This window comes from Rattus norvegicus, chromosome 14, assembly GCF_021556685.1.
Source record: "Rattus norvegicus strain SHRSP/BbbUtx chromosome 14, alternate assembly SHRSP_T2T, whole genome shotgun sequence".
Classification (NCBI taxonomy): domain Eukaryota; kingdom Metazoa; phylum Chordata; class Mammalia; order Rodentia; family Muridae; genus Rattus; species Rattus norvegicus.
The window spans coordinates 41,827,501-41,848,764 of NC_141547.1; the positions used below are offsets into that span (position 1 = coordinate 41,827,501).

Genomic DNA, 21,264 nt, shown 5'->3' on the forward strand with positions numbered 1-21,264 from the left:
AGGCCAGTCTGTTCTACGGACAGAGTTCTAGGCCAGCCAGGGCTGCCTAGTGAGAGCCTAGGAAGGAAAGGAGGGAGGGAGGGAGGGAAGGAGGGAGGGATGGAGGGAGGGAGGGAGGGAGGGAGGGAGGGGGGAGGGAGGGAAGGAGGGAGGGAAGGAGGGAGGGATGGAGGGAGGGAGGGAGGGATTTTAAAAAGAATAAAGATACAAAAAAAATGCCAATTTTACTGGGATAAACAAGCTAGAATGTTGGAAGGATTCATCTATGTGTGAGGCCATGAAACTTAAACATATCTTTGCTAGGTCCATTTATGCCCAGGAAAAAACATACCATGTATTTTCATCTGCTTTAGTTTGCATATTGGATACGTCACTGACTAAGCAAGAACCTTGGACAAGCTGCTTGAGCTTCACCTTGTGTCAGTCCTCCATCTTAAATACAGGAGTGATACCAAGACCATACAACGTGGTCAAAAATGCAGCGCACTGGAGGAGAGCCAAACTTCCCCAGGCTTTAAGGACGTACTCAAGCAGGTTTCAACCAGCTGTCTCATGGGATTCCTTCATGAACATTTCTCCATGTCTGTGGGTGTATAGGCAGCCCAGGTATTATCTCGATAGTCTGTGACCTCAAGGGACCAACCTGATTAGACATTGGGGGCGTTTGTTTAAAAGGGGAGATTTTAGCACCACATACCTCTCTGTTCGCTGAAAACATACAAAAGTCCCCTCCACTACCCAAGAGCAGTAGTACCGTATTACAGAGAGACAAGGGAATTAGCTGATGTATAAATCTTAGACAAATCTAGGATGCCAATCGGACGGCCTGTTGGAGAACCCAGGTCCTCTGAGTCACCTCACCCCAGAGGGATCTGCCTTCCGTTGGAATTCAAAGTGGAGAACCACATATCTGACTGGAGAGAAACTGGTGTCACTAGATGGAAACTTCTAGAGGCCATGCCCTTCCTAGACATCTTCACTGGCTTTTGAGTATGTTTTATTTAGTTGTTATTTTGGTGCTGAAGATTAAACCCAAGGTTCTGAGCTTCATCCCAGCCCTGGTCCAGATCTCTCAGTGTCTACTTTAAGCGGATGTGGTAGAGGACCATTCTCTGTTGAGTGAGATAGAAACAAGCCAAGGACACATTCAACCCTAAGCAACTGTTTCACTCCTAACTCAAGTGAAAATTAAAGGGCATCCCTCCAGCTTCCCCTGTATGTCGCTAGAATCATTGCATCATTGTCCTCGTGGACTAGTGTTGTCAGCTTGGCAGGATCTAGAATCACCTAGGAGATGGGCCTCTGGGCAGGCCTGTGGGAGACCACTGTGGGAAGACCATGCTGACCACTGGTGAGCAGGACTACTCCCTGGGCGGGGGATCCTGGATGGTGTAAGTGGAGAAAGCCAGCTGAGGACCAGCATGCACTCGTCATTCTGTTTCTATCTGGATGTGATGTGAACCACTGTGTCAAGCTCTAGCTGCCTTGCTTTTCCCATCATGATGGACGGTGCGCACCCTGAACTGTAAGCCAGAGCAACCCCATCTTCCCTTAAGTCATAGTTTTTACATCAATAGGGGGTTCGTAGACATGGTCACTTCTTTCGAGGAATAGAGAGAACCTGCACTCAAAAGGTGCTGGCAGATGTAAGTTTGCCCTCACACAATGAAGTATCTGACCACGAGAAAGAAAAGAGTCCTGTTGTTTATAGCAACTTGGAGAGGTATGACCCACCCCCCTACTCTGCTAAATGAAGCCAGCCAGTGTAGAGAGAATCTAAGCAACACCTGTCAATTAAAAAGCCTATGGCCAATGAACTGAGGCAGGAAATAGGAGGTGGGACAGTAGTAGGAAGAGAGGGTTCTGGGAAATAGAGAATGGTGTGAGATTTGGGCTGGGAGGCTGAGGAGAGGAAATGTAAACCAGCAGGTGGCTAAACTCAGGATAGAATGAAGAGGAGATTAGCACCAGACTTGGTCACATGAAGCCGAGGAGAGTTAACTAACCGTGTGGAAGACATAGAATAGTTTGACTGGGTTAAATAAGTTACGAGCTAGTCGGGGAATGAGCCTAAGCTTATGACCAAGGTATTTATTAATAAATTAGTCTCAGAGCCATTATTCTGGGATCAGGGACTAAAAGAGGTTAAACATTTTTACAAGCCAGAGAGAAAGACAGACAGATATTACATGCTCTTAATAGAAGCTAAAACAAACAAAAACCCAAAGTTGATCTCATTGAAACTGAGTAGAAGAGTAGCCGTTAGAGAGAAGGCGGTGGTCAACCAGATATTCCAGAAGGTTGGATGATTACGAGTTACAAAGGAATACATTCTAGTGTTCTTGGTAGTCAGGGTGACTACAGTTCACAACCTGACATGTTTTATAAAGAAATTTGAAGGTTTTTCAAGACAAAGGAATAATAAATGTGTGAGGAGATAGGAACATTCATTGTCCTAATTTGATGATTTCACATTATATACGTGTATCAATTATCACATTATCCCCTAAAAATGTAAATATCTTGGGTCCAAACTAAGGCATTCTTTTTCTATTTTATTTGCATGCATGTGCGCATGCATGTCAACATACATGTGGAGATGAGAAGATGGTCTGCAGGAGTTGGTTCTCTCCTGCCACCATGTGGGTCCTGAGACTTAAACTCAGGCTGTGCCTGGCAGTGAAGAACCTTTACCCACTCAGCCACCTTGCTTCAAAGTTTCAAAGCGCTATCAACACAGAAGCTAAGGACCAAAGAAGGGCTACAGATGCCCCCCAGCTGTCAGGGTGCTTGCCCAGAATGAGCAAAGCCCTGGATGTGACCCTCAGCACAGAACTCATAGCGTGGTAGGGCAAGCCTGCAATCTCAGCCCTTGAGGACCAGGGGACCCTGTCTCAAGACACAACAGGGTGAGATGGCTCACTGGATAGTGTTTTGCTACTCAAGCATGAGGGTATAATTCGGACCCCTAGAACTCACATGTCTTAGGCAGGTCTTCTATCACTGTGCTAAAACAAGTTACTAAATGTAACTTGAAGAGGCAATGTTTTTTTCCTCTTACAGCTTGCAGTCAGTTATCCCGAGAAGTCTGGGTAGGAACCCTCAGGCAGGAACGGATACAGAAGCCAGTGCTGCTTACTGGCTTGCTCTGCCTGCTATTTATACATCCCAGGGCCATCAGCCCAGGGGTGACGCCCACAATAAGCTGGGTCTTCCCGCATCATGAAGAAAATCTACCACAGGCCAATCTGGTTGGGACATTTTCACAAATGGAAATTGCTCGAATGTCCTTCTTCACAAACAACTCGGGCTTGTGTCAACTTGACATTAAACCAGCCAGCATACCACACAAGAACAGACTCAGTAGCACACGCCTGTAATCCCAGCATGTATGTCCACAGCAAAACGGGAGGCAAAGACAGCCGATTCCCAGATGCCTGTGGGCCAGTTACCAAAGTCTCTGCTCTCAAAGTGCAAAGCAAGGACCAGCACCTTGAGGTTGACCTCTCTATATGACCCCATGAAAATGGCGCTTAACCACTGTGTTAAGTCATTAATCAGGAAAACATTAGACAAACGAGACCACTCAGTGAGCAAAGCTATGGCTGAGCAAATATAATGAACCACATCTGATCCTAGAACCCACATAAAATCCGGATGCAGTGGTGTGAATCTGTAAACTCCGCTCTCCTGCCGTGAGATGGGGTGGAGACAGGAGGACAGCGGGAGGCTCCCATATGCAGCCCAGCAACAGTAACCAGAGACTCTGCCTCCACCATGGTGGGCAGAGAACTGGCTCCTGAAGAGCTGCCCTCTGGTTTCCACGAACTCACTGTGGCATTTGTGTGCCTGCGCCCTCCTCCACCTCACTATCTGAAATCTGAAATCAAGGGACAACTTGCAAACTACCCATTAGTTTTAGTCCTGCTCAAAATAATCCAAGTCCATCGAACTGAGGAAAGGTGGGAACAGTGGCCAGTGTCCCAAAGAGCCCAACGTAAGGTGTGACTCTGACCAGAGAGATGGCATTCAGTGAATGAGGAAACAGTAGGCTAGGGACCTTCAGCTAACAATGTTACCAGGACTGAAATGTAATATGAAACCAACAGAAAACATCAATGATACAGATACAGAAAACTGGGTGTCCACTTTATGGAAACTGTTAAAATTGCCCACTTATACCACCGCCCCCACCCACCCACACAAGTCCTACTCTGTAGCCCAGGATAGCCTGAAACTTGTGGAATCTTCCTGCTTTAACCCCCTAGTGCTAGGATTACACAAGCTTGAGTCACAACACCCAGGCTACACCGAACTTTTAAAAATATTAAGTTTCTACAGTTATGTGTAGAAATATCAGTGCATGGAAATAAAGTCTGGATTAAATACTAAGCCAATACTATTTATGGTAATCTTACCTGCATTAGATGGAAGACATTTGTGTGTGTGTATAGGGGGGACAAGGGGGAATAAAAACCAGCTAATCCTGTTGCCAGCAGAAAAGTTTTATTCTTCCTCTTGAGGACTAGACAAACCACATCCAAGGCCGTAACTTACAGAAACCAAAGAGACCATAGAGAGCAAGGTACAAGACACAGGAGGGTAAGAGCTTAGCCTCTGAAGTTCACACTGGTGTGGCTGTCACAGAGCTCCCTGGTGGCCTGGGTGGGGTGGAGGGGACGGGGCAGTAGAACGCAAGAAGACAGCTGTGGTTGTTAAGTGCTAAAGCTGCAAACCAAGGGCAGGGCAGCGCGCACCTGCCCAGGGATGGGGGAGCGGCTGGTTCTCTCTCCCTACTTAGGCTGCTTTGCAGAGAGCCACTGCGGAGAAGCGGACCTCTCCCTGCTCGCGCTCAGTGAATTCTCTGCAGACCTTGGCGGCATCCTAAAAAGGAGGGATAGTATTAATATCCAAACAGAACCTGTAATATACAGAAATTCCAAAGGGAAGATATTTCCAGTTCATCTCATTGACTTTAATAGAGGTCAGAGACAAGGGAAAAATCCTGACTCTTAGACCCTATACCACAGGCTCAACTTTAGCCTGGACACGCTCGCTCTGAATGACTCCATGTTGTTGTGCCATGTGCCTGGGTTGGTATAACTTGGTCCACGAGTGCTATGAGATGACCAGATCTTTGATGTTCCAAAGCCGTATCCTTTATAAAGAAGGGTCTCAAGGTACACAGGCCAAGAACCATGGTTCTACCATTGAATTCATAGCAACCTTGGGCATTGATCTGTCTTTGAGAGATGGGCAAGGAGTCTCACTTCCTGCACCATGGTGGGGGCTCAAAGGTAGAACTCAGAGAATCACCCAGCCCAGGAGTCAATAAACTACAGGCTATGTGCCAAACCCAGCCTTTTTGCCAGTGAGGTGAGCAAACCTTTGTAGACAGGTAGATCACATGTTCATTTAGAAGTATCTAGCAGAGCCTAGAGCGACAGAAGCAGCACTGGACACTTGCCACAGAGCCATCCGCCACACAAAGCCAGAATACTTCCTCTCTGGCTCCTTACGGATAACCTTTGCTGACCCCCACTGTGTGCACACCAAGCACTGACGAAGAGTAGCTGCTGTTGCTACTACAAGTCAAGTCATACCTCAATGTCTTCTATTCTATCATAAAAAAAATAGCCTTTTTAACAGCAAGATGATCCCAGCCTAAAGATTCAGCTCTAGGTTAAAAGGGCCTATGACAGTTCAGAACGGAGTTCACAGTAGTCCCTCTTCTAGCACGATGAACACAGCGTCCTCAAGATTTCATTCTTTTAACGAATGTTTTATCTATGTAACTGTTTAGCCTGCCTGCATGTCTAGATGCCACGTGCACCCCTGGAGGCATGAAAAGGGCATCCGGTTCCCCGGAAACGGAGTTATATACGGTTACGAGCTATCACATGGTGCTAGGGATCAAACCCGGAGCCTGTGCAAGCGCATCACCAGCTAAGCCATCTCTCCAGCCCCTTCCATCAGCTGTGTGACTACGTGTGGGTTTGTGCATGCTCGTGGGTGCCCTCGAGGTGGTTACGGGAAGCTATGAGCTGTCTGGATGTGAGTACTGAGAACCGAGCTTGGGTCCTCCGCATGAGCAGTGCACACTCTGTTTAATACTGACCATCTCTCTCTAGCCAAGTGGTTCTGAATCTTCTGTTCTGATACCAGTAGGTTACGTGGAAGGAGACCAAATACATAATTTACCTAACCAAAATTTTTAACATATACCCAACAAGGTGATGTAACCAGAATCCTGGAAGGATTAGGGAAGGTGGAGAGAGTTGATGTTCTACTCTTTAGTGAGGGTATATAACCCAACAAGGAGACAATGGCCTCCTTAATCCCACACTCGAAACACAAAATGGCTTTCAAGCCAATTCTAACTAAAGTCGGCACATGAAACAGATTATAGTCAGGGCTTTTTTTTTTTTTTTTTAGGATCCGGTTTAAAACCACCTGCTAATAAAACGAGGCAGACAGAATGACTAAAGCCATCTTTAAGCCCTAAACAATGCTATTAGTGATTCGGGGTTCCTGAATGTCAGCAGAATGCACAAAAGCAGCTGGAAGAAAGGGGTCTGCAGGGAGGAGAGGCACTCGGGGATGGATTACCTGCAGCAGAGAGTCCTCTGAACTGGCGCCATGGTTCACCGGGAAAGGCATTCGCCCATCTGGAACAAAGAAGGCAGGCCTGTCAGCGCTCCTCTGCATTCCCAGAATCTGGTAGCTGCCCAATCCAGAAGGATTTCTAAGATTTGTCCAAACGCTGCTACCATTCCCACAAGGGGAGTCTGATCTCAAAGCGGCAGGATGCATGAGATTGAAGTGCTCCTGGATGGTCGCTGACAATTCTAGTCTACAGTCGATGAGATCACACAGGCCCGACCCAGCTACCCTAACAGGAGGAATTAATTGTACCCCCATGCTTTGGAGAAAACAACTGTGGAAAAGTCAGGCAGTCTCTAGGCAAGAGTAAAGACTGCTCCGGTTTCCAGCTGCCCTTTTGTGACTGCTGATTTTTTCCCATCTCCTTTGCCCCTGGGAGCCTTTAACTCTGAGGTGATACAGGTGCAAGCCTTTCTCCATTAAAAGAAAATGAATGGATTTCCCAAGATGGAGATGCCTTTTTACTGCTTCAAATGGAAATGATGCTCAACAGACCCAAACTCACTTTATAGCTTGGGTGTGGTGACGCACGCCTTTAATTCCAACATTTAGTGGGGCAGGGGCAGGCTGATCTGAGTTTGAGGCCAGCCTGGTTTAGAAAATAAGTTGCAGGACATTCAGGGCTAGACAAAGACCCTGTTCTCATAAACGAAAATCTTGTTTGTTTGTTTTTTTGTTTTTTTTTTTCTTTTTTTCGGAGCTGGGGACCGAACTCAAGGCCTTGCGCACGCTAGGCAAGCGCTCTACCACTGAGCTAAATCCCCAACCTCATAAACGAAAATCTTAAATTCACTTTACAGAAACAAGTTAACACTTAGGTACTGATCCTTGGTGAAATGGGTATTAGGGAACATAAGGGAGTCGGGTGGGGAGTGCCATGAACCCCTACAACTGATGCCAATCTGTCCCTGGCTTGTCACTAAAGCCATTGAGCATTTCAGTTGCCTGAGGAAGGCCAACTAGGTCCAACGGAGAGCCAGCCCAGTGTTCTCTTTGGAATACACATTTCTGGCTTCATAAATCAGTGCATGCCTACAGCCAGAAAGTCCCACAACAATGCTGTAGGAGAGACCAAGTCTGAACGAATGCATGAAATCATACTGGATCCCAAGTGGGGCGATGCATACCGAGCTCGTAGAGGTGGCCGTCCACATTATTGAACAGGATAAAATGGAAATTCACTTTGTCGTCTACCTGCAGATAGTGAAGAAAATAAAAAAAAAAAGTGAGGTAGCAAATATACTTATTAAAAATACATTCTTGGGCTGGAGAGATAGCTTAGTTAAAGAATACTCTTTCGTAGGACCCGTGTTCGGATCCCAGCAGTGGGTGGTGGCTCCCTATCACCTTAACTCCAGGTCCAAGGGATTTCCTGCCCAATTCTGGCCCCAAGGGGCACCAGACTAATATGTGGTACACACACACACACACATATAAATACATATATGCGGAAAAACACCCATAAGGCATAAAAATAAATATTTAAAAAAAATAAATTCTCTTACTATCCAAGTGAAATATACTCCAACAGCTTGCATGTAAACCTGCTAAGGCAGAAACGCTGGAATGGCTGACCCGCCAGGCCTAGGTACTGTGTGCTTTTTAATGGGAAGGACATCAGCCTTAGGGAAGATCAATTCCGAATTGATCTTCTGAATGCTTGTGACCCTTTCATAAAGTTCCTCACATGGTGCTGACCACCAATCATAAAATTATTTTGTTGCTACTTCCTAACTGTAATTTTGTACTGTTATTATATCTGATAATGTGACCCCCCAAAGGTCATTCAACCCCCCAAAAAAGGTCATGATCCACAGGTTGAGAACCACTGCTTTTTACGTCTGTTCACACTATGGCCCACTTCCTTTTTGGCGCTGGAGCTGAACCCTCAAAAGCTCTTATAAGCTAAACACAGGATAGACCACTGACTTAGTCTAGTTGCCAAGTAGATTCCTGGAACTATTTGAGGGGTGTAGATTAAGTCTGAATGTTCCCAGAGGAGACGTTTCTGATGTCAGCTGGGCTTGGCGAGCAACATTTGCTGACCGCAGCAGTGCTGTAAAGATTCCTGTAAATACCTCACAGGAGACAGAGGGCGCCTGGCCCAGTTCTGTATGTGCATGCATATTTACCCGGCACTGGCCCTCCTGGGCCACGGAGTCATGGGCTGCCTGAATGGCCTGCAGAAGAGAGGAAGCCATTAGCACACGGCCATCCAGAGTCATTTAAAAGTGTGGCCACAGAAACACACTCTACCTCGTTCTTCTCGAAACACTTGGCTCTGTCTTCAGGGGACAACTTCTCCGTTTCAGACAGAAACTGTTTCAGGACTGATCCATCCTCTTTGGAAAAGAAAACACACGCATCAGCACACATCAGACGGTGTGAGCTGGCATACACTGACTGCCCACTCAGGCCTCTGCACGGCTGGTCCTATGAGCCACCTCAGTCTATACGCAGCTTCCCGGGACGTGGACATGGTATCCCTTTTCACAGGCTAGCTTCCCAACTACTCCCTGCTGCTGCCATCAGGCCAGACAGGCTGGTCCACTCCTCAGCGTACATGAGGGTCCTTGACACTCCAATTCCTGTCCTACTCACTTCTCAAATTTCATAGCTAAATCATGTACTTGTGAGAGCCTATGTAGTTCCCTAAAAGCAGTGCCTACTGTGTCTGTGGCTGACTCTGTACCACTTCCTAAATCAATGCAACTGTTTTTTTTTTTTTTTGTTTGTTTGTTTTTAAGAGACAGGATTTTTCTGTGCAGCCCTGGCTGTCTTAGAACTTGCTCTGTAGATCTGGTTGGCCTTGAATTCAGAGATCAGTTTCTGTAGGTCAGCCTCCTGAGGGGATTAAAGGTGTGTCCCACCGCCTAAGCAGCACATCATCTACTACACGTGTGGTGTCACAGTAACATTCTAATCCAGTAACAGTTCCCAAATCCTGGTTTTCATTTCAGAGTGGCAAACAGACACTGAATGCCATTAGCATACAGGTCTGTAAAAGCAGGAAAACCTGTGCGGTCTGGCTTAGAGCCCAGTGCCAGCTGCCTGTGCGCTAGACACCATTCCTGCTCAACGGGAGTAAGTGTGGGGAGGCGGGAGAGCCAGCTATCATAAAAATAACTGATTTCAGATGACCTCTGTATGAACTGTCAGCCTTAGATGTAACAAATCCAGTTACTGGGCGTCACATTAAACTCTGGAAGGCTGAGTGCAGGCTCCACAGTATAGTACTTATCTAGCCTTGGACTTGACCCTTGTCACTGAGAAGAAAAAAAAAAAAAAAAACCAAGCCCTGGAACTGATGGGGATCCTCTTAACTCCATGAGAAGGACTGAATCGAATTAACTTATGAACCCCAGCTTTACCATGGTTCTAACGTTCCATTGTGTTACTTGGACACAAGTCCCTCCAGGGCCTTGCCTAGGCTCAAGTGATCCTGTCTCAGTGTCCTGCATGGCTGGGACTGCATTTGGCCTGCGGGAGTAACGGTACTCAGAATATTCAATGTGTAACCATTTGCAGCCATTCAAAATAAGATGGCAAAGGACTGTTATTTCATTCTACAAATAACGTTTTCATCGAACGCCCATGAGCTTCCAGCATAGCCAAGGCCAGTCTTCAGCTAAAGTCAGAGCCCACATAGCTCTCCGAGCCTGTAAGGTTGAGTTTCTGGCATTTTAAGAAACTTTGCTGATTCTTGGCCTGAACTGCACGTAACTGCTATGTGAGTAGAACCTTCCTTGCTGGCTCTTATGCCTTTCACAAGCTTAAAAGCACAGACCTCTTTCTCTTACATCCCGTTCAGTTTCCACCGGAGGAGGGATGAGGCCCTCCACCTGCTTTTGCTCTCGGTGGCTCCCTTTAGGGTTCCAGCCTGCTGCTACCCTTTCTGCATCAGCAGGTCACAGCTCTATGGTCCTTCTGTCAATTATGGCATAGAACCACTGTAGATAGGGTCCCTATTTCTGGATGTCACAGTTCCTTAGAATTTTGAGCATTATAGTGTGTGTGTGTGTACACACGCACGTATCTTTACATAGCTGGCCCTTAAGTATTCCTTTTCTTTTACCTAAGCCCCGTAAAGCTGTGAGAAAAAAAGAAAAAAATTACACAGGGGCCCACACTTCTTAGAGAATTAGTTTCCCTCAAAACGAACAGCAGAGCTCCCTCACAGCACTACATCCGGGTTAAGTGGCAGATGTGATTTAACAGGCTTCAAAACAACTTTAAAGATGGATGTGGAAGTCCCAGTATGAGGCAAGAAGATTGCCTTGAGTTCAAGGACAGCCAGGTTAGCCAAAATTACAGAGTCAGAGTGAGGGTCCGTCCTGTCCCACCTCGGTGTATGTGTTTATATATTGCTGAAATAAATGGTCACTGCAAAACTCCGAACTCTTTGAGACCACAGGCAGCTGGCCTTGCCTGAGCTCTGCTCAAAACCTCCAAGTCATCATGGTTCCTCTGGAGAGCAGTTCCAGAAACTGCTACGACGGGAGGAGAGCGGACTTCAGTTCAGGCGAGAAAGCCAATCTGACATGGAGCAGTAGCAATAAAAGCCCTGACTAGAAAACTTGTCACTGAGATCTTCCAAACCACACCATGTTTCAACTCACCAGAGACGAAGGCCTAGAATTTCCCATACAACTTCAAGTTTAAAAATAGCAGGTGACTTAGATGGTGAGTGGGTTCCCCCAAACATCTATTAAGTGGACGGTGAGGACCCCCCATAGGCATGCTGTGGCATGTACCCACACAAATTAAAAAAAAAAAAAACCAAAAAACAAAACAGATGACCACAAGTACCAAATTCCAGCTTGTCTTGGTTATTGGCCACTGCGTGGATCAGCCCAATGGTACCACAGGAGTTCCCGATGGTCTGCTTCATGAAGTAAACTTTAGGGCTAACTTCTTGTCCCTTCAGTTCCTCAATTTGTTTTTTCCTGAAGTTTTCATGCTGTGAATGGGGAGAAAATGAGTGGGTTTTTTTTTTTTTTTATCTGTAAATGAAAGCAGGTGGAAGTTCAGCCAACTCTAAAGAGACACGCAGCAGGGTGTGTGGCCATGAGCAAGCACCGTGGTTCTAGAGGCTGTTGCATGCCTGGAAGGACAGCCTCCCTCCCACACCCAAGCAGGCCACGCAGCTCCACCCTGATGCTGCAGTGCAGGCACTGACTTGGATGCTGCCCAAGGTTGTCTAGACACCACAGCAACCTTTAGCTGGAGGCGGGGAGTCATGAAATCTGCAAACAGAGCTCCGTTCAGGGTTTTCTCCCTTCAGTGAGAATAATGACTGTATTTCACACAGGTTTCTCATCAAGCTTTGATCAATACCCCAGGTTAACACCAGCTGGTGTTTGTTGCGCTATTCTTTAACTGTTCTGTTTGTGTGCAAGTCAATGTCTTTTAACAAGGCCCAACTATTTGGAAGGAGAAGCAGACGCCAAGAATTCCCCTTCCTGGTTTGTTTTAGAAAAGTAAAGCCAACTGGTTACAAGTACTGAACTATGATTAAAAACAAACAAACAAACAAAAAACCGACCAAACTTTTATTCTGTAAAAGACAGGGTACTAGTTTATCCTTGCCAGAAATACAGGGGACGTTCTAACCAGAAGACAGATTAGCACTTATCTGGGGAGGCTGCTCTATGAACAGATTTCCACCAAGCACTGCCAGCATCTTGTACAGTGAATCGGGAGACTGCCCCCCCCAGCGAGTTTGGAAGACCTGAGAAGTGGGGAACTGTCAATCAAAAGCTGGTGCTACAGCCATAGAAATGCCTTCTGCCTGAGGCCAGAATTCACACAGCACATCAGCCAGCTCGGCTCCTAGTCTAGTAGCCTCGTGTTTACTGTACATTTACTCTGCGGCTACAGGAGAGAAGTAAGACTGCCTTCACAAGATGGACTGGTGCTCAGATGTCCTTCCTTCCCATTCACTGTTAAGGGTTTTCATATCTCTTAATGCTAATCAGCTCTCACTGTAAAACACATGACCACTGAGCTCTCACATGAGCATAATTCCTGGTTCTCATCATCACAAAGGTGAATTAAGATGCTCATGTAGGATTTCCCAACATAACCTTTGTAAGGATGAGGTGCTTTCTAAACTAGCTTGTGGACAGAAGTCAGACACAAGCTCTGTTTTCCATTAAAAAATCCTTTGGTGGGGGCTGGGGATTTAGCTCAGTGGTAGAGCGCTTACCTAGGAAGCGCAAGGCCCTGGGTTCGGTCCCCAGCTCCGGAAAAAAAGAACCAAAAAAAAAAAAAAATCCCTTGGTGTTTTACCCATTACATATGCAGAATAAGTACTCAATACAGGGGGGCAGATAAGACTGCAGCTGAAGGACAAAACATTACTCCAACCATACTGGAATGTTTTCTAAAAACATCCTCCAGAGCCTGCGCAAAGTGAGGCCAGCGAGGAGGCTCACCACTGCCTCCCAGAGGCCTTGCCTGAGCTCTGCTCAAAACCTCCAAGTCATCATGGTTCCTCTGGAGAGCAGTTCCAGAAACTGCTACGACGGGAGGAGAGCGGACTTCAGTTCAGGCGAGAAAGCCAATCTGACATGGAGCAGTAGCAAAAAAAGCCCTGACTAGAAAACTTGTCACTGAGATCTTCCAAACCACACCATGTTTCAACTCACCAGAGACGAAGGCCTAGAATTTCCCATACAGCTTAGTGTTTCTAGAGCGCCTGCCCTTAGGATGGTACTTAATTAACCTACCATTTGGAGTCATGGCAGAGATGCAAATACCTCCAAGTTTTACCAATTTCATCCCCTCTTACGTCATTAGGCAGCTGGGCGCCAACAGGAGGAGGCAGAGGATGGATGCGCTACTGGGACTCCACACACTACAGGACAACACATACCCTGCTGTTTTGTCTCTATCTGACCCTCAGTCTTTGAGTCCCATGCATCCCTGCACTGTGGAAGTTGGAAGAAGATGAAAGGCTGCTTCAGAAAATGAAAGGTGTTCCCGAGATTGTGCTAGAGGAGCCCCACTTCATCCAGCTACAAGGTCAGAGAGGTAGAGACAGCGGTTGAAAAGATTCTGTGCACCAGTGATTCAGCTTTCTAAAAGGTACATTCAACAGCGTGCCTGCTGGGAGGGGGGGGGAGGGGAGATCTAACGGAAAGGCAGATAATTAAGAGAACCCTTTTGACTTAAGCAAGCCAGGCCCCGGGCAGTCTACAGCTAGGTGGGAGCTGGAGAACCAAACAGGGACCTGGCCCACGCACGCTCCTTAAAAGGAAACCAACAGCCATCTGCAACTGGAAGGGAGGCTAATAAATAAATAAATAAATAAATAAATAGGTTCGGGTTCTTTCTCTGGCTAACTGAAAAAATAAGACTTGGGACTCAATGGGTTTCTTCTTTTCCAAATTGATGCAATAATGGCCACTACAACAGAGCACCAATGAACAGGTATCTTGAAAACACAGGCGCCTCCCACCCTAAGAGGAGGGATCCTTATCCCCTACAGTACAGGAAAAGGGTACAGCGTGCACTGTGCATTAACTGAGACCAGCCCACCCAAGACCTTTCCCTACCTGGGCCGTGAGGGGAAACAGCAGCAGCAGGGCGCAGGCAGGAGATGGCACTGAGCCCAGAGTCTCCTCCTCCAGCCCTAGCACGTCGGCAAAGCGCCACTGCCCGGCGACCCCCAGCTTGGCCAACACCTGCAGGGAAAAAGACAGGGGCAGCCAGCCGGAAAAAGCCGGACAAATGATGGGCACCTGCTAGGGGGCGGGGTCAGCACGAGCATTCAGCGTGCCGCCCTCCCACTCCCCACCCCCCACCAAACACACACACACGGGTTCCCCCACCCGAGTCTGGGAGGAGCCTCCGCAGCGGCCCACCCTCCGTGTCGCGCAGTGACACAGCACAAAGCTCAGCCCACACGTGGCTCGCGCGAAGCCCTCGGACTAGAGTCCGCTGACCGTCGCCACGCCCTCGAGATGTGTTCCCGGCGCCCGCTCCCGTCTGGGTCAATCCTCTGCCACCTCCCCGAGATTGATCTTTCTCAGTCACCCCAAAACCCCTAAATAACTCAGGGCAGAGGCGACACCCTTCTGGCCGCCCCAGCCCGGCCACCTCCACAGCACAGGGCGCGGCCGGCTAGGCGTCTCCAGCGATGCTCCCGTGGGAGAGGGACAGAGACTGCGCGCCACGCCACTCACTTTGTTCAGCATCTGAAAGGAAAAAGCAAAGAGGAAAATGATAATAAAACTCGATGATTCAGCTACCTAGCTGTAGCGAAGGCCCAGCCTTTTGCTCCCAAGGCGGCCTAGAAGCTACATTTACCTCGGGGTTAATCTCCATCGGTTTCAGCTGCATCTTTGCGGAGTGCACAGGGAAGAACAAGCGCAGGAGCCAAAAAACAGCCGGTGGAGCCGCCCAGGCGGCTGCTATAAAGCGCCGGCCTCACTCACTGGGAAAGCATGAGCAGGGGAGGCAGGAGCAGAACCAAGCCGAGGAGTATGGCAAAGAGGGCTCGAATTCCCCCATGCACCGCACAGAATGGTACAGCCGAGCCCCCAAACCTTGCAGTCTCACTCGCCGGTGAGCTAATCTGGTGGTTGTGGAGAGGGGTTTTGTTGGTGGGTGTTCCTTGAACGCATGGAGCAGCCTTCTTGATGGAGCTTTTAATTTGGGGCGAGATTTCTGGAAACCCTCCTCTATCGTCTCAATCACTCCAAAGCTCGAGGGTCTCTGAAACTTTGAGAAAAAGCACAAAGTCAACAGGTATAAATATATAAATAATGTTTAATATGAATATAAATATTTGTCGGTCCTCTCCCCTCCCCCCATCTCGGAACAGTTTGTACTTAACCTTAGACAATCTGTCCTCCATGTTAAATTGAACCTGTGTCCAGACTCGGTTTTTAATGGACTGCTTAGAATAAAACATCTGATATGTAGTACATTAGTGAAGCTGATGTAATGTGACTCCAGGGGAAGAACCGGTGGGTCTCTGGGAAGCGGAACATAAAAGACACATAGAATACAGGCGTCCAGGGACTTTAGAAACAGATTAAAGAAAAGATAGGTGATTTTGAGACTAGAGGTTTAAAAGAAAAAAGCATTTTTAAAAAATAATAAAAATGGGGGGGTCCTTTTTCAAAGAACAGAGGTTTGGGATAATAAGATTTTGGTTCACAATACCTACGCACTGAAGAAAGGGAATAGCAACTGCGGAGAGACCACGGTTCTCCAGTGGTGAGGGCGGGGGCGTTCTTTCTAACGTTCAAGAGATGGAAAGCAAAAGCTTGTGGCGAAGGTTGAGTAGGAGGAGGGACCAGATCTGTATCAGTTGTCAGGAAAGCTAAATCACACAGTGAGGTGGCTAAGGAAGCAGGCAGGTTGGGTATTTTAAAAAATGGACTCAGAACAAACGGTGAGAAACAGACATGCTGCGTGAGAGCCCGAGGTTAGCAGGGCATAGGATGGAGGGAACAAACGTTGTTTTTACAGCAAGCCATCTTATTTCACCCTGAGAGGGGCCAAAATTGTATGTGTGAAATTTTATACATCAGGATCTGGGGCTGTTAATTTGCTTGGTGCCACAGTTGGAAAATGAAGCAGGAAAACAAGTCCTGGTTCGTAAGGCCTGAAGGGTCCATTTTCTGTTTTAGACTCAGCAAGGTACTACTTCGATTTTTCTCCCTGTTTCATCATCAGAAAAAAAAAAAAATGACCTTCACTTACCAAGTGTGAGAGGCAAGAAGGCGTTAGTAAGATCCTAATGAGTGGATTTTATACTATGTAAATTTCATCTCAATGCAGTTAATTAAAAATGCTCCACGACAGGTAGACATAATCCAGTGCACCTGGTTAGACTGGGTGCCTTTCTGTCTTTTGGCAGAGACAAACTACATTTCCAGTTTTCTTCATTTATCCATTCCTTCCATAAATACTGCATACCCGTTTACTACCACTGGTCACCGAGCTTGGGAATCGGGTGAATCCAGAAATGAATATTGAAACTCCCTTCATTGCAGCGGTTATCCGTAGGCTAGGGTGGAGGTATTGAAACTTCTTCCTGTGGCTCTTACAGTGTGGAGGGAACACCTAACTCAGCGGAGGGAATTAAAAAGACATGGAAGGGTGCTCTCTTCGGCAGCACATACACTAAAATTGGAACGATACAGAGAAGGTTAGCATGGCCCCTGCGCAAGGATGACACGCAAATTCGTGAAGCATTCCATATTTTTATGGTAGGAAAAAAAAAAGACATGAAAGGAAGTTGCATTTAAGCTAAGGCTGATGGACAGGCAGAGGTCAGCAGTGGACAGGTATTGCCAGAATAGCTAGGAAGAGCAGTATGACGTCACGACCAGAAGTCTTTGTGCAACATACTTAGTTATTCACTCAACAAACGTGTGTGTGTGTGTGTGTGTGTGTGTGTGTGTGTGTAGACTTTAGCCAGATTCTAGGGCTCATAATTTGTAGGAAAAAAATAGGACGATTTGTGTAGAATGGGCTTTGTGGGCTGGGGCTTAGTTTCTCTTTTGGCGGTGAAGCTGGCTGGACAGGCGGGATCTGCTGCCTGAGGTGGCAATCAGTTACAGTTGGTTTTGCAGTTCTGTACTGTGTAATTAGAGCTGAGTTAGTGAGTGTCTGCAACTGAGTCCCAACAATCCAAACGTCAGGACTGTTTAAAGGAACGAGCCTAAAATAAAGAGATGAGGTGGACAGGGAGTGTAGTGATGGGCACACAGCTTGGTGAGCATATCAGCGTACATACCAGGGATCTGTATGGAGTTCTACACGTGTGTTGGTTACATACAATTGGTCGGTGGAGTAATTCTTTCTCCCCGGGAATTCTACAGTTACAACATAAATATGGAAAAGTGCCAACTTGAAAAAAACACAACATTTTGTTAAAACTATTTAAAATTAAATATACAAGGTGAACATGGCAGTGCTAGTGGTTAAGAGACTGAGCCAGGGGAATCATATAGGGCTATGCTGGACTGCATAGCACGTTCAAGGCCAGCCTGGGAAACTTAGCAAGATCCTATTGCATACCCATGGCATAAGTTGATTAAATTTAATACAGAAAAATCATAAGGAAAACCTTTCAATCAATTAAACATGAATTAATGACTATAGTACCTGACCTTTTGAGTAGTATGTGAGAAAAAGAGTAAAAAATAAAAAAAATGTTTGGAGGGGTTGGGGATTTAGCTCAGTGGTAGAGCGCTTGCCTAGCAAGCGCAAGGCCCTGGGTTCGGTCCCCAACTCCGAAAAAAAAAATGTTTGGAGAAAGGGTCCCATGGTGTAGCTGTGGCTGGCCTGGAACATTCTATGTAGACCCTGAATGAATGAATCTGGCCCTGAACTTGCAGAGATGCACTGCCTCTCCCTCCCAAGTGTGGGATTAAAGACAGGGTGGCATCATGCCCAGCTTCAAATATTTCAGGCATCATAATTTGAATGTAAAGTTAATGCAATCGTTGTCTCTAGCAGAAACTAGAAGTTCAATTTAATTTTAATCATTGTGAGTTCCCATCTCAGTGCCTTCAGGTTTCCAAGTTCTCTGGAAAAAATAAATAAATGCTGTGATTGATTGGTGATGTCTGCTGTGTTAACGAGTTTTATGCCAACTTGACACAAACTAGGCTAATCAGAGAGGAGGGAGGTCTGGCTGTAGGCAAGCCTGTAGGGCATTTTTCTTAATTAGTGGTTGATGGGGAAGGGCCCAGCCCATTGTGGGTGGTGCCACTCCTGGACTGGAGGTCCTGGATTCTATAAGAAAGGAGACTGAATAAGCCAAGACATGCAAGCCAGTGAGCAGTGCCTCTGTATCAGCTCCTGCCTCCAGTTTGTGCCTTGCTTAAGTTCCTGTCCCAACTTCCTTCAGTGGTGGACTATGGATACAGAAGCGTAAGTCAAATACACCCTTTCCTCCCCAGGTTACTTTGGTCATGGTGCTTTATCACAGTAATTGTAACTACGATATCTTCCAAAAGTTATGACAACAAATATGTGCTATCTTTAGACTAGATTAATATAATATAATATCTTTAGACTAGATTAATATAATATTTATGATATATTTAATAAGGAAAGAAAATTACACTGACCATATGGACTAGATTAACTGCACCTGACCAATAAACACTCAATGAAAACTTTCTGGCTGAAAACTATCAAGGCTGCCCTTCCCAGGAGACCTTGAAAGAGCCTGGAATGCTTTCTGCTCTTTTGAGAACCAGAGTTCAGTTCCCAGCATCCACATCCAGAGGCTCATGGCCACCTACAGCTCCAGGGTATCCGATGCCCTCTTCTGGCTACCATGGGGCAAACACCACACACACACACACACACACACACACACACACACACACACACACACACAAAATAAACAAACAAAGCTTAAAAAAAGAGAGAAAGAGACCCTGAGATCTTGCAGAAAAGCCAAAATAATGTGCAACCTAGTCTATGTTTCAGAGAACAAAGAAGTTTGGTTTGGTTTTATGAAGGAAAGAAATTAAGTGATTTCCTATGCCAGTGTGTTTACCAGCGAGAATAATCTTTAGGTTGATTAAGAAGCCAGATGTGACAGAGATCTAAGTAAGTGTATTTTCTTCTTCAACAACTGTAACAATCTTTGACAGTGTAGAGAGGCAGCATGGACATATAGAGTCTTCGTGTGAGAGCACAACGGCAATTTCTCGTGGAGTCTCACCTTTGTGCATGCTACGCCATGGTCTTAATACTAAAATAGTTTATTGCAAAAGTTGTCAGTTAAGTTTTTGCGATTAATGTCCTCTTCTAGTTAGCCTGCCACTGACATTTCCTGGCTCTGTACATAGGTCATAGCCATGGAATCGTGCACTAAATAATCTTTAGCGTCAGGCTCCTCTTACTGTTCCTGAGTTTTGTCTGTTGGTATGCCCCGGAAGTCATTGTTTTCAATTGCTGAGTAGCGTTCCACTCTATAGACGCGTCCTGCTTGTTTTCCATCACTGACTGGCGGATGTTTGCTTGGCCACATCATTAAATTTAATACAGAAAAATCAGTTCAGCCCATCGTGTCTAACACGACTTTGCATGTTTCTGTATAAATCATTGTGTGGGAAATTATTTTCATGGCTCACTCACTTCTAGAAGTGAGAATGTTAGATTGAATGGGAACTGTTTAACTTTTAAAATGTTCGATGTCTTTTAAGGCTTGCATCATTAGTAACCTCTCGAGATACTATTAGCTGGAGTTGGTATTGCATATCTATAGGCTTACTACTTAAGATGCTGAAGCAAGCGGATCATGAGTTCAAGGCTGGCCTGAGCTGCATAGGGAAACTCAAGTTGTTCCCCCACGTGGCCATACACATTTCCACCTACTATTGTCATTTCATTCACAGTTCCCTGGTGACTAAGAGATGGCGCTCTTCACGCTGTTTATGGGTTGCTTAAGAATCTTTGCTGCACAATGGGAGGAGAAGCCCTTGGTCCTGACGAGGCTGGACCTCCCAGTGTAGGGGAATGCCAGGGTAGGGAGGCAGGAAGGGGTGGGTGGTTGGGTGAGGGAACTCCCTCATAGAAGAAGGGGTAGGGAGGATGAGATAGGGGGTTTATGGACAGGAAACCAGGAAAGGGGATAACATTTGAAATGTAAATTAAAAAGTCTCCAAGAAAAAAAAGAATCTTTGGTGCAGTTGTCTACTCAAATCAGTGTCCACTTTTTAAATGACTTTTTTGGGTTTTGTTTATTGATTTTTTTTTTGGGGGGGGGAGGCTTGTTTTGGTTTGGTTTTTGGATTTTGAGACAGGGTTTCTCTGTGTAGCCCTGGCTGTCCTAGAACTTGCTCTGTAGACCAGACTGGCCTCAAACTCACAGAGATCCTCCTGACTCTGCCTCCTGAGTTCTGGGATCAAAGGTGAGCACCACCACCACCTGGCTTTTTTTTTTTTTTAAGATTTATTTAATGTATATGAGTACACTGTAACTGTCTTCAGACACACCAGAGGAGGGCACAGATCCCATTACAGATGGTTGTGAGCCACCATGTGGTTGCTGGGATTTGAACTCAGGACCTCTGGAAGAGCAGTCAGTGCTGCTCAACCTATGAGCCATCCCCCCATCCACCACCACCTGGCTTTTAAGTGAGTTTTTTTTTTTAAAGATCTCATTACTGTGTTGTAAAGGCTCTTTCTTTATTCTGGATACTGTTTATATCAGGCCCCAAACTTGGCAATTATTTTTCTTCTGGCCTGTGAATTTATTTCAACTGTCTATGCACTAGTTTTTAAGATTTCCCTTTGATGAAGTCCATATACATTTAAGGATCATCAGAGAAATCTTTGCCTAATCCAAGATGACTGGGGTTTCCCTCTGCATTTTCCTTTAGAAGTTTTCGATTTTACCTTTCCGTCTTTGATGCATTTTTGGTTAATTTTTGTTGACCAGGTGAAGCAAGGGTTTGTTTTCTTTTTTTGCATGTGTTTTTTTCAGTTTTCTCAGTCTATTGAAAGATACCTCACCTAGTTAGTTACCATACCTAGTTAGCTACCTTACCTAGTTAGTTACCTTGGCAACTCAGTTCACACCTCAATAAGGGCTGTGGTTAGCTGCCCAGGTTGTAG

At 46.1% G+C, this 21,264-nt stretch overlaps 2 protein-coding genes, 1 long non-coding RNA gene and 1 other non-coding gene across 11 annotated transcripts in view; 3 read left to right on the plus strand and 1 right to left on the minus strand.

Annotated features, from left to right (window-relative positions):
• The first annotated feature begins 1,302 nt into the window (after positions 1-1,302).
• LOC134481847 (uncharacterized) lies at positions 1,303-13,992 on the plus strand. Its single transcript, XR_015637428.1, has 3 exons — positions 1,303-1,525; positions 13,465-13,752; positions 13,845-13,992. It is a non-coding gene; the product is annotated as an uncharacterized LOC134481847 (long non-coding RNA).
• Uchl1 (ubiquitin C-terminal hydrolase L1) lies at positions 4,490-15,058 on the minus strand. 2 transcript variants are annotated; one of them, NM_017237.4, is given in 9 exon segments: positions 4,490-4,884; positions 6,610-6,668; positions 7,791-7,857; positions 8,796-8,843; positions 8,920-9,005; positions 11,473-11,623; positions 14,223-14,351; positions 14,853-14,864; positions 14,977-15,058. In NM_017237.4, coding segments are annotated over 9 exon segments (672 nt in total). In that variant the 5' UTR covers positions 15,010-15,058; the 3' UTR covers positions 4,490-4,797.
• Positions 14,663-21,264, plus strand: part of Apbb2 (amyloid beta precursor protein binding family B member 2) — a 382,955-nt gene continuing 376,353 nt past the window's right edge. For 3 of the 7 annotated variants that reach the window (XR_015636595.1, XM_087583033.1, XM_087583040.1), the window contains exon 1: positions 15,242-15,417. The gene's annotated coding sequence lies outside the window, so the exon portion shown is untranslated. The other 4 variants (XM_087583035.1, XM_087583042.1, XR_015636597.1 and 1 more) reach the window with 2 other exon arrangements.
• LOC120096871 (U6 spliceosomal RNA) lies at positions 16,780-16,886 on the plus strand. Its single transcript, XR_015637764.1, has one exon. It is a non-coding gene; the product is annotated as a U6 spliceosomal RNA (small nuclear RNA).

What these genes read in the sequence shown, in the direction of transcription:
- Uchl1 (XM_087582739.1), bottom strand. Translation starts at nt 15,009, where the DNA reads ATGCAGCTGAAACCGATGGAGATTAACCCCGAGGTAAAT. An exon ending in CCAAGACAAGCTGGAATTTG is followed by an intron (nt 9,006 to 11,472) that starts GTACTTGTGGTC and finishes TCTTTTCCAAAG; the next exon opens with AGGATGGATCAGTCCTGAAA. An exon ending in CGGCCACCTCTACGAGCTCG is followed by an intron (nt 6,669 to 7,790) that starts GTATGCATCGCC and finishes TCTTTGTTCCAG; the next exon opens with ATGGGCGAATGCCTTTCCCG.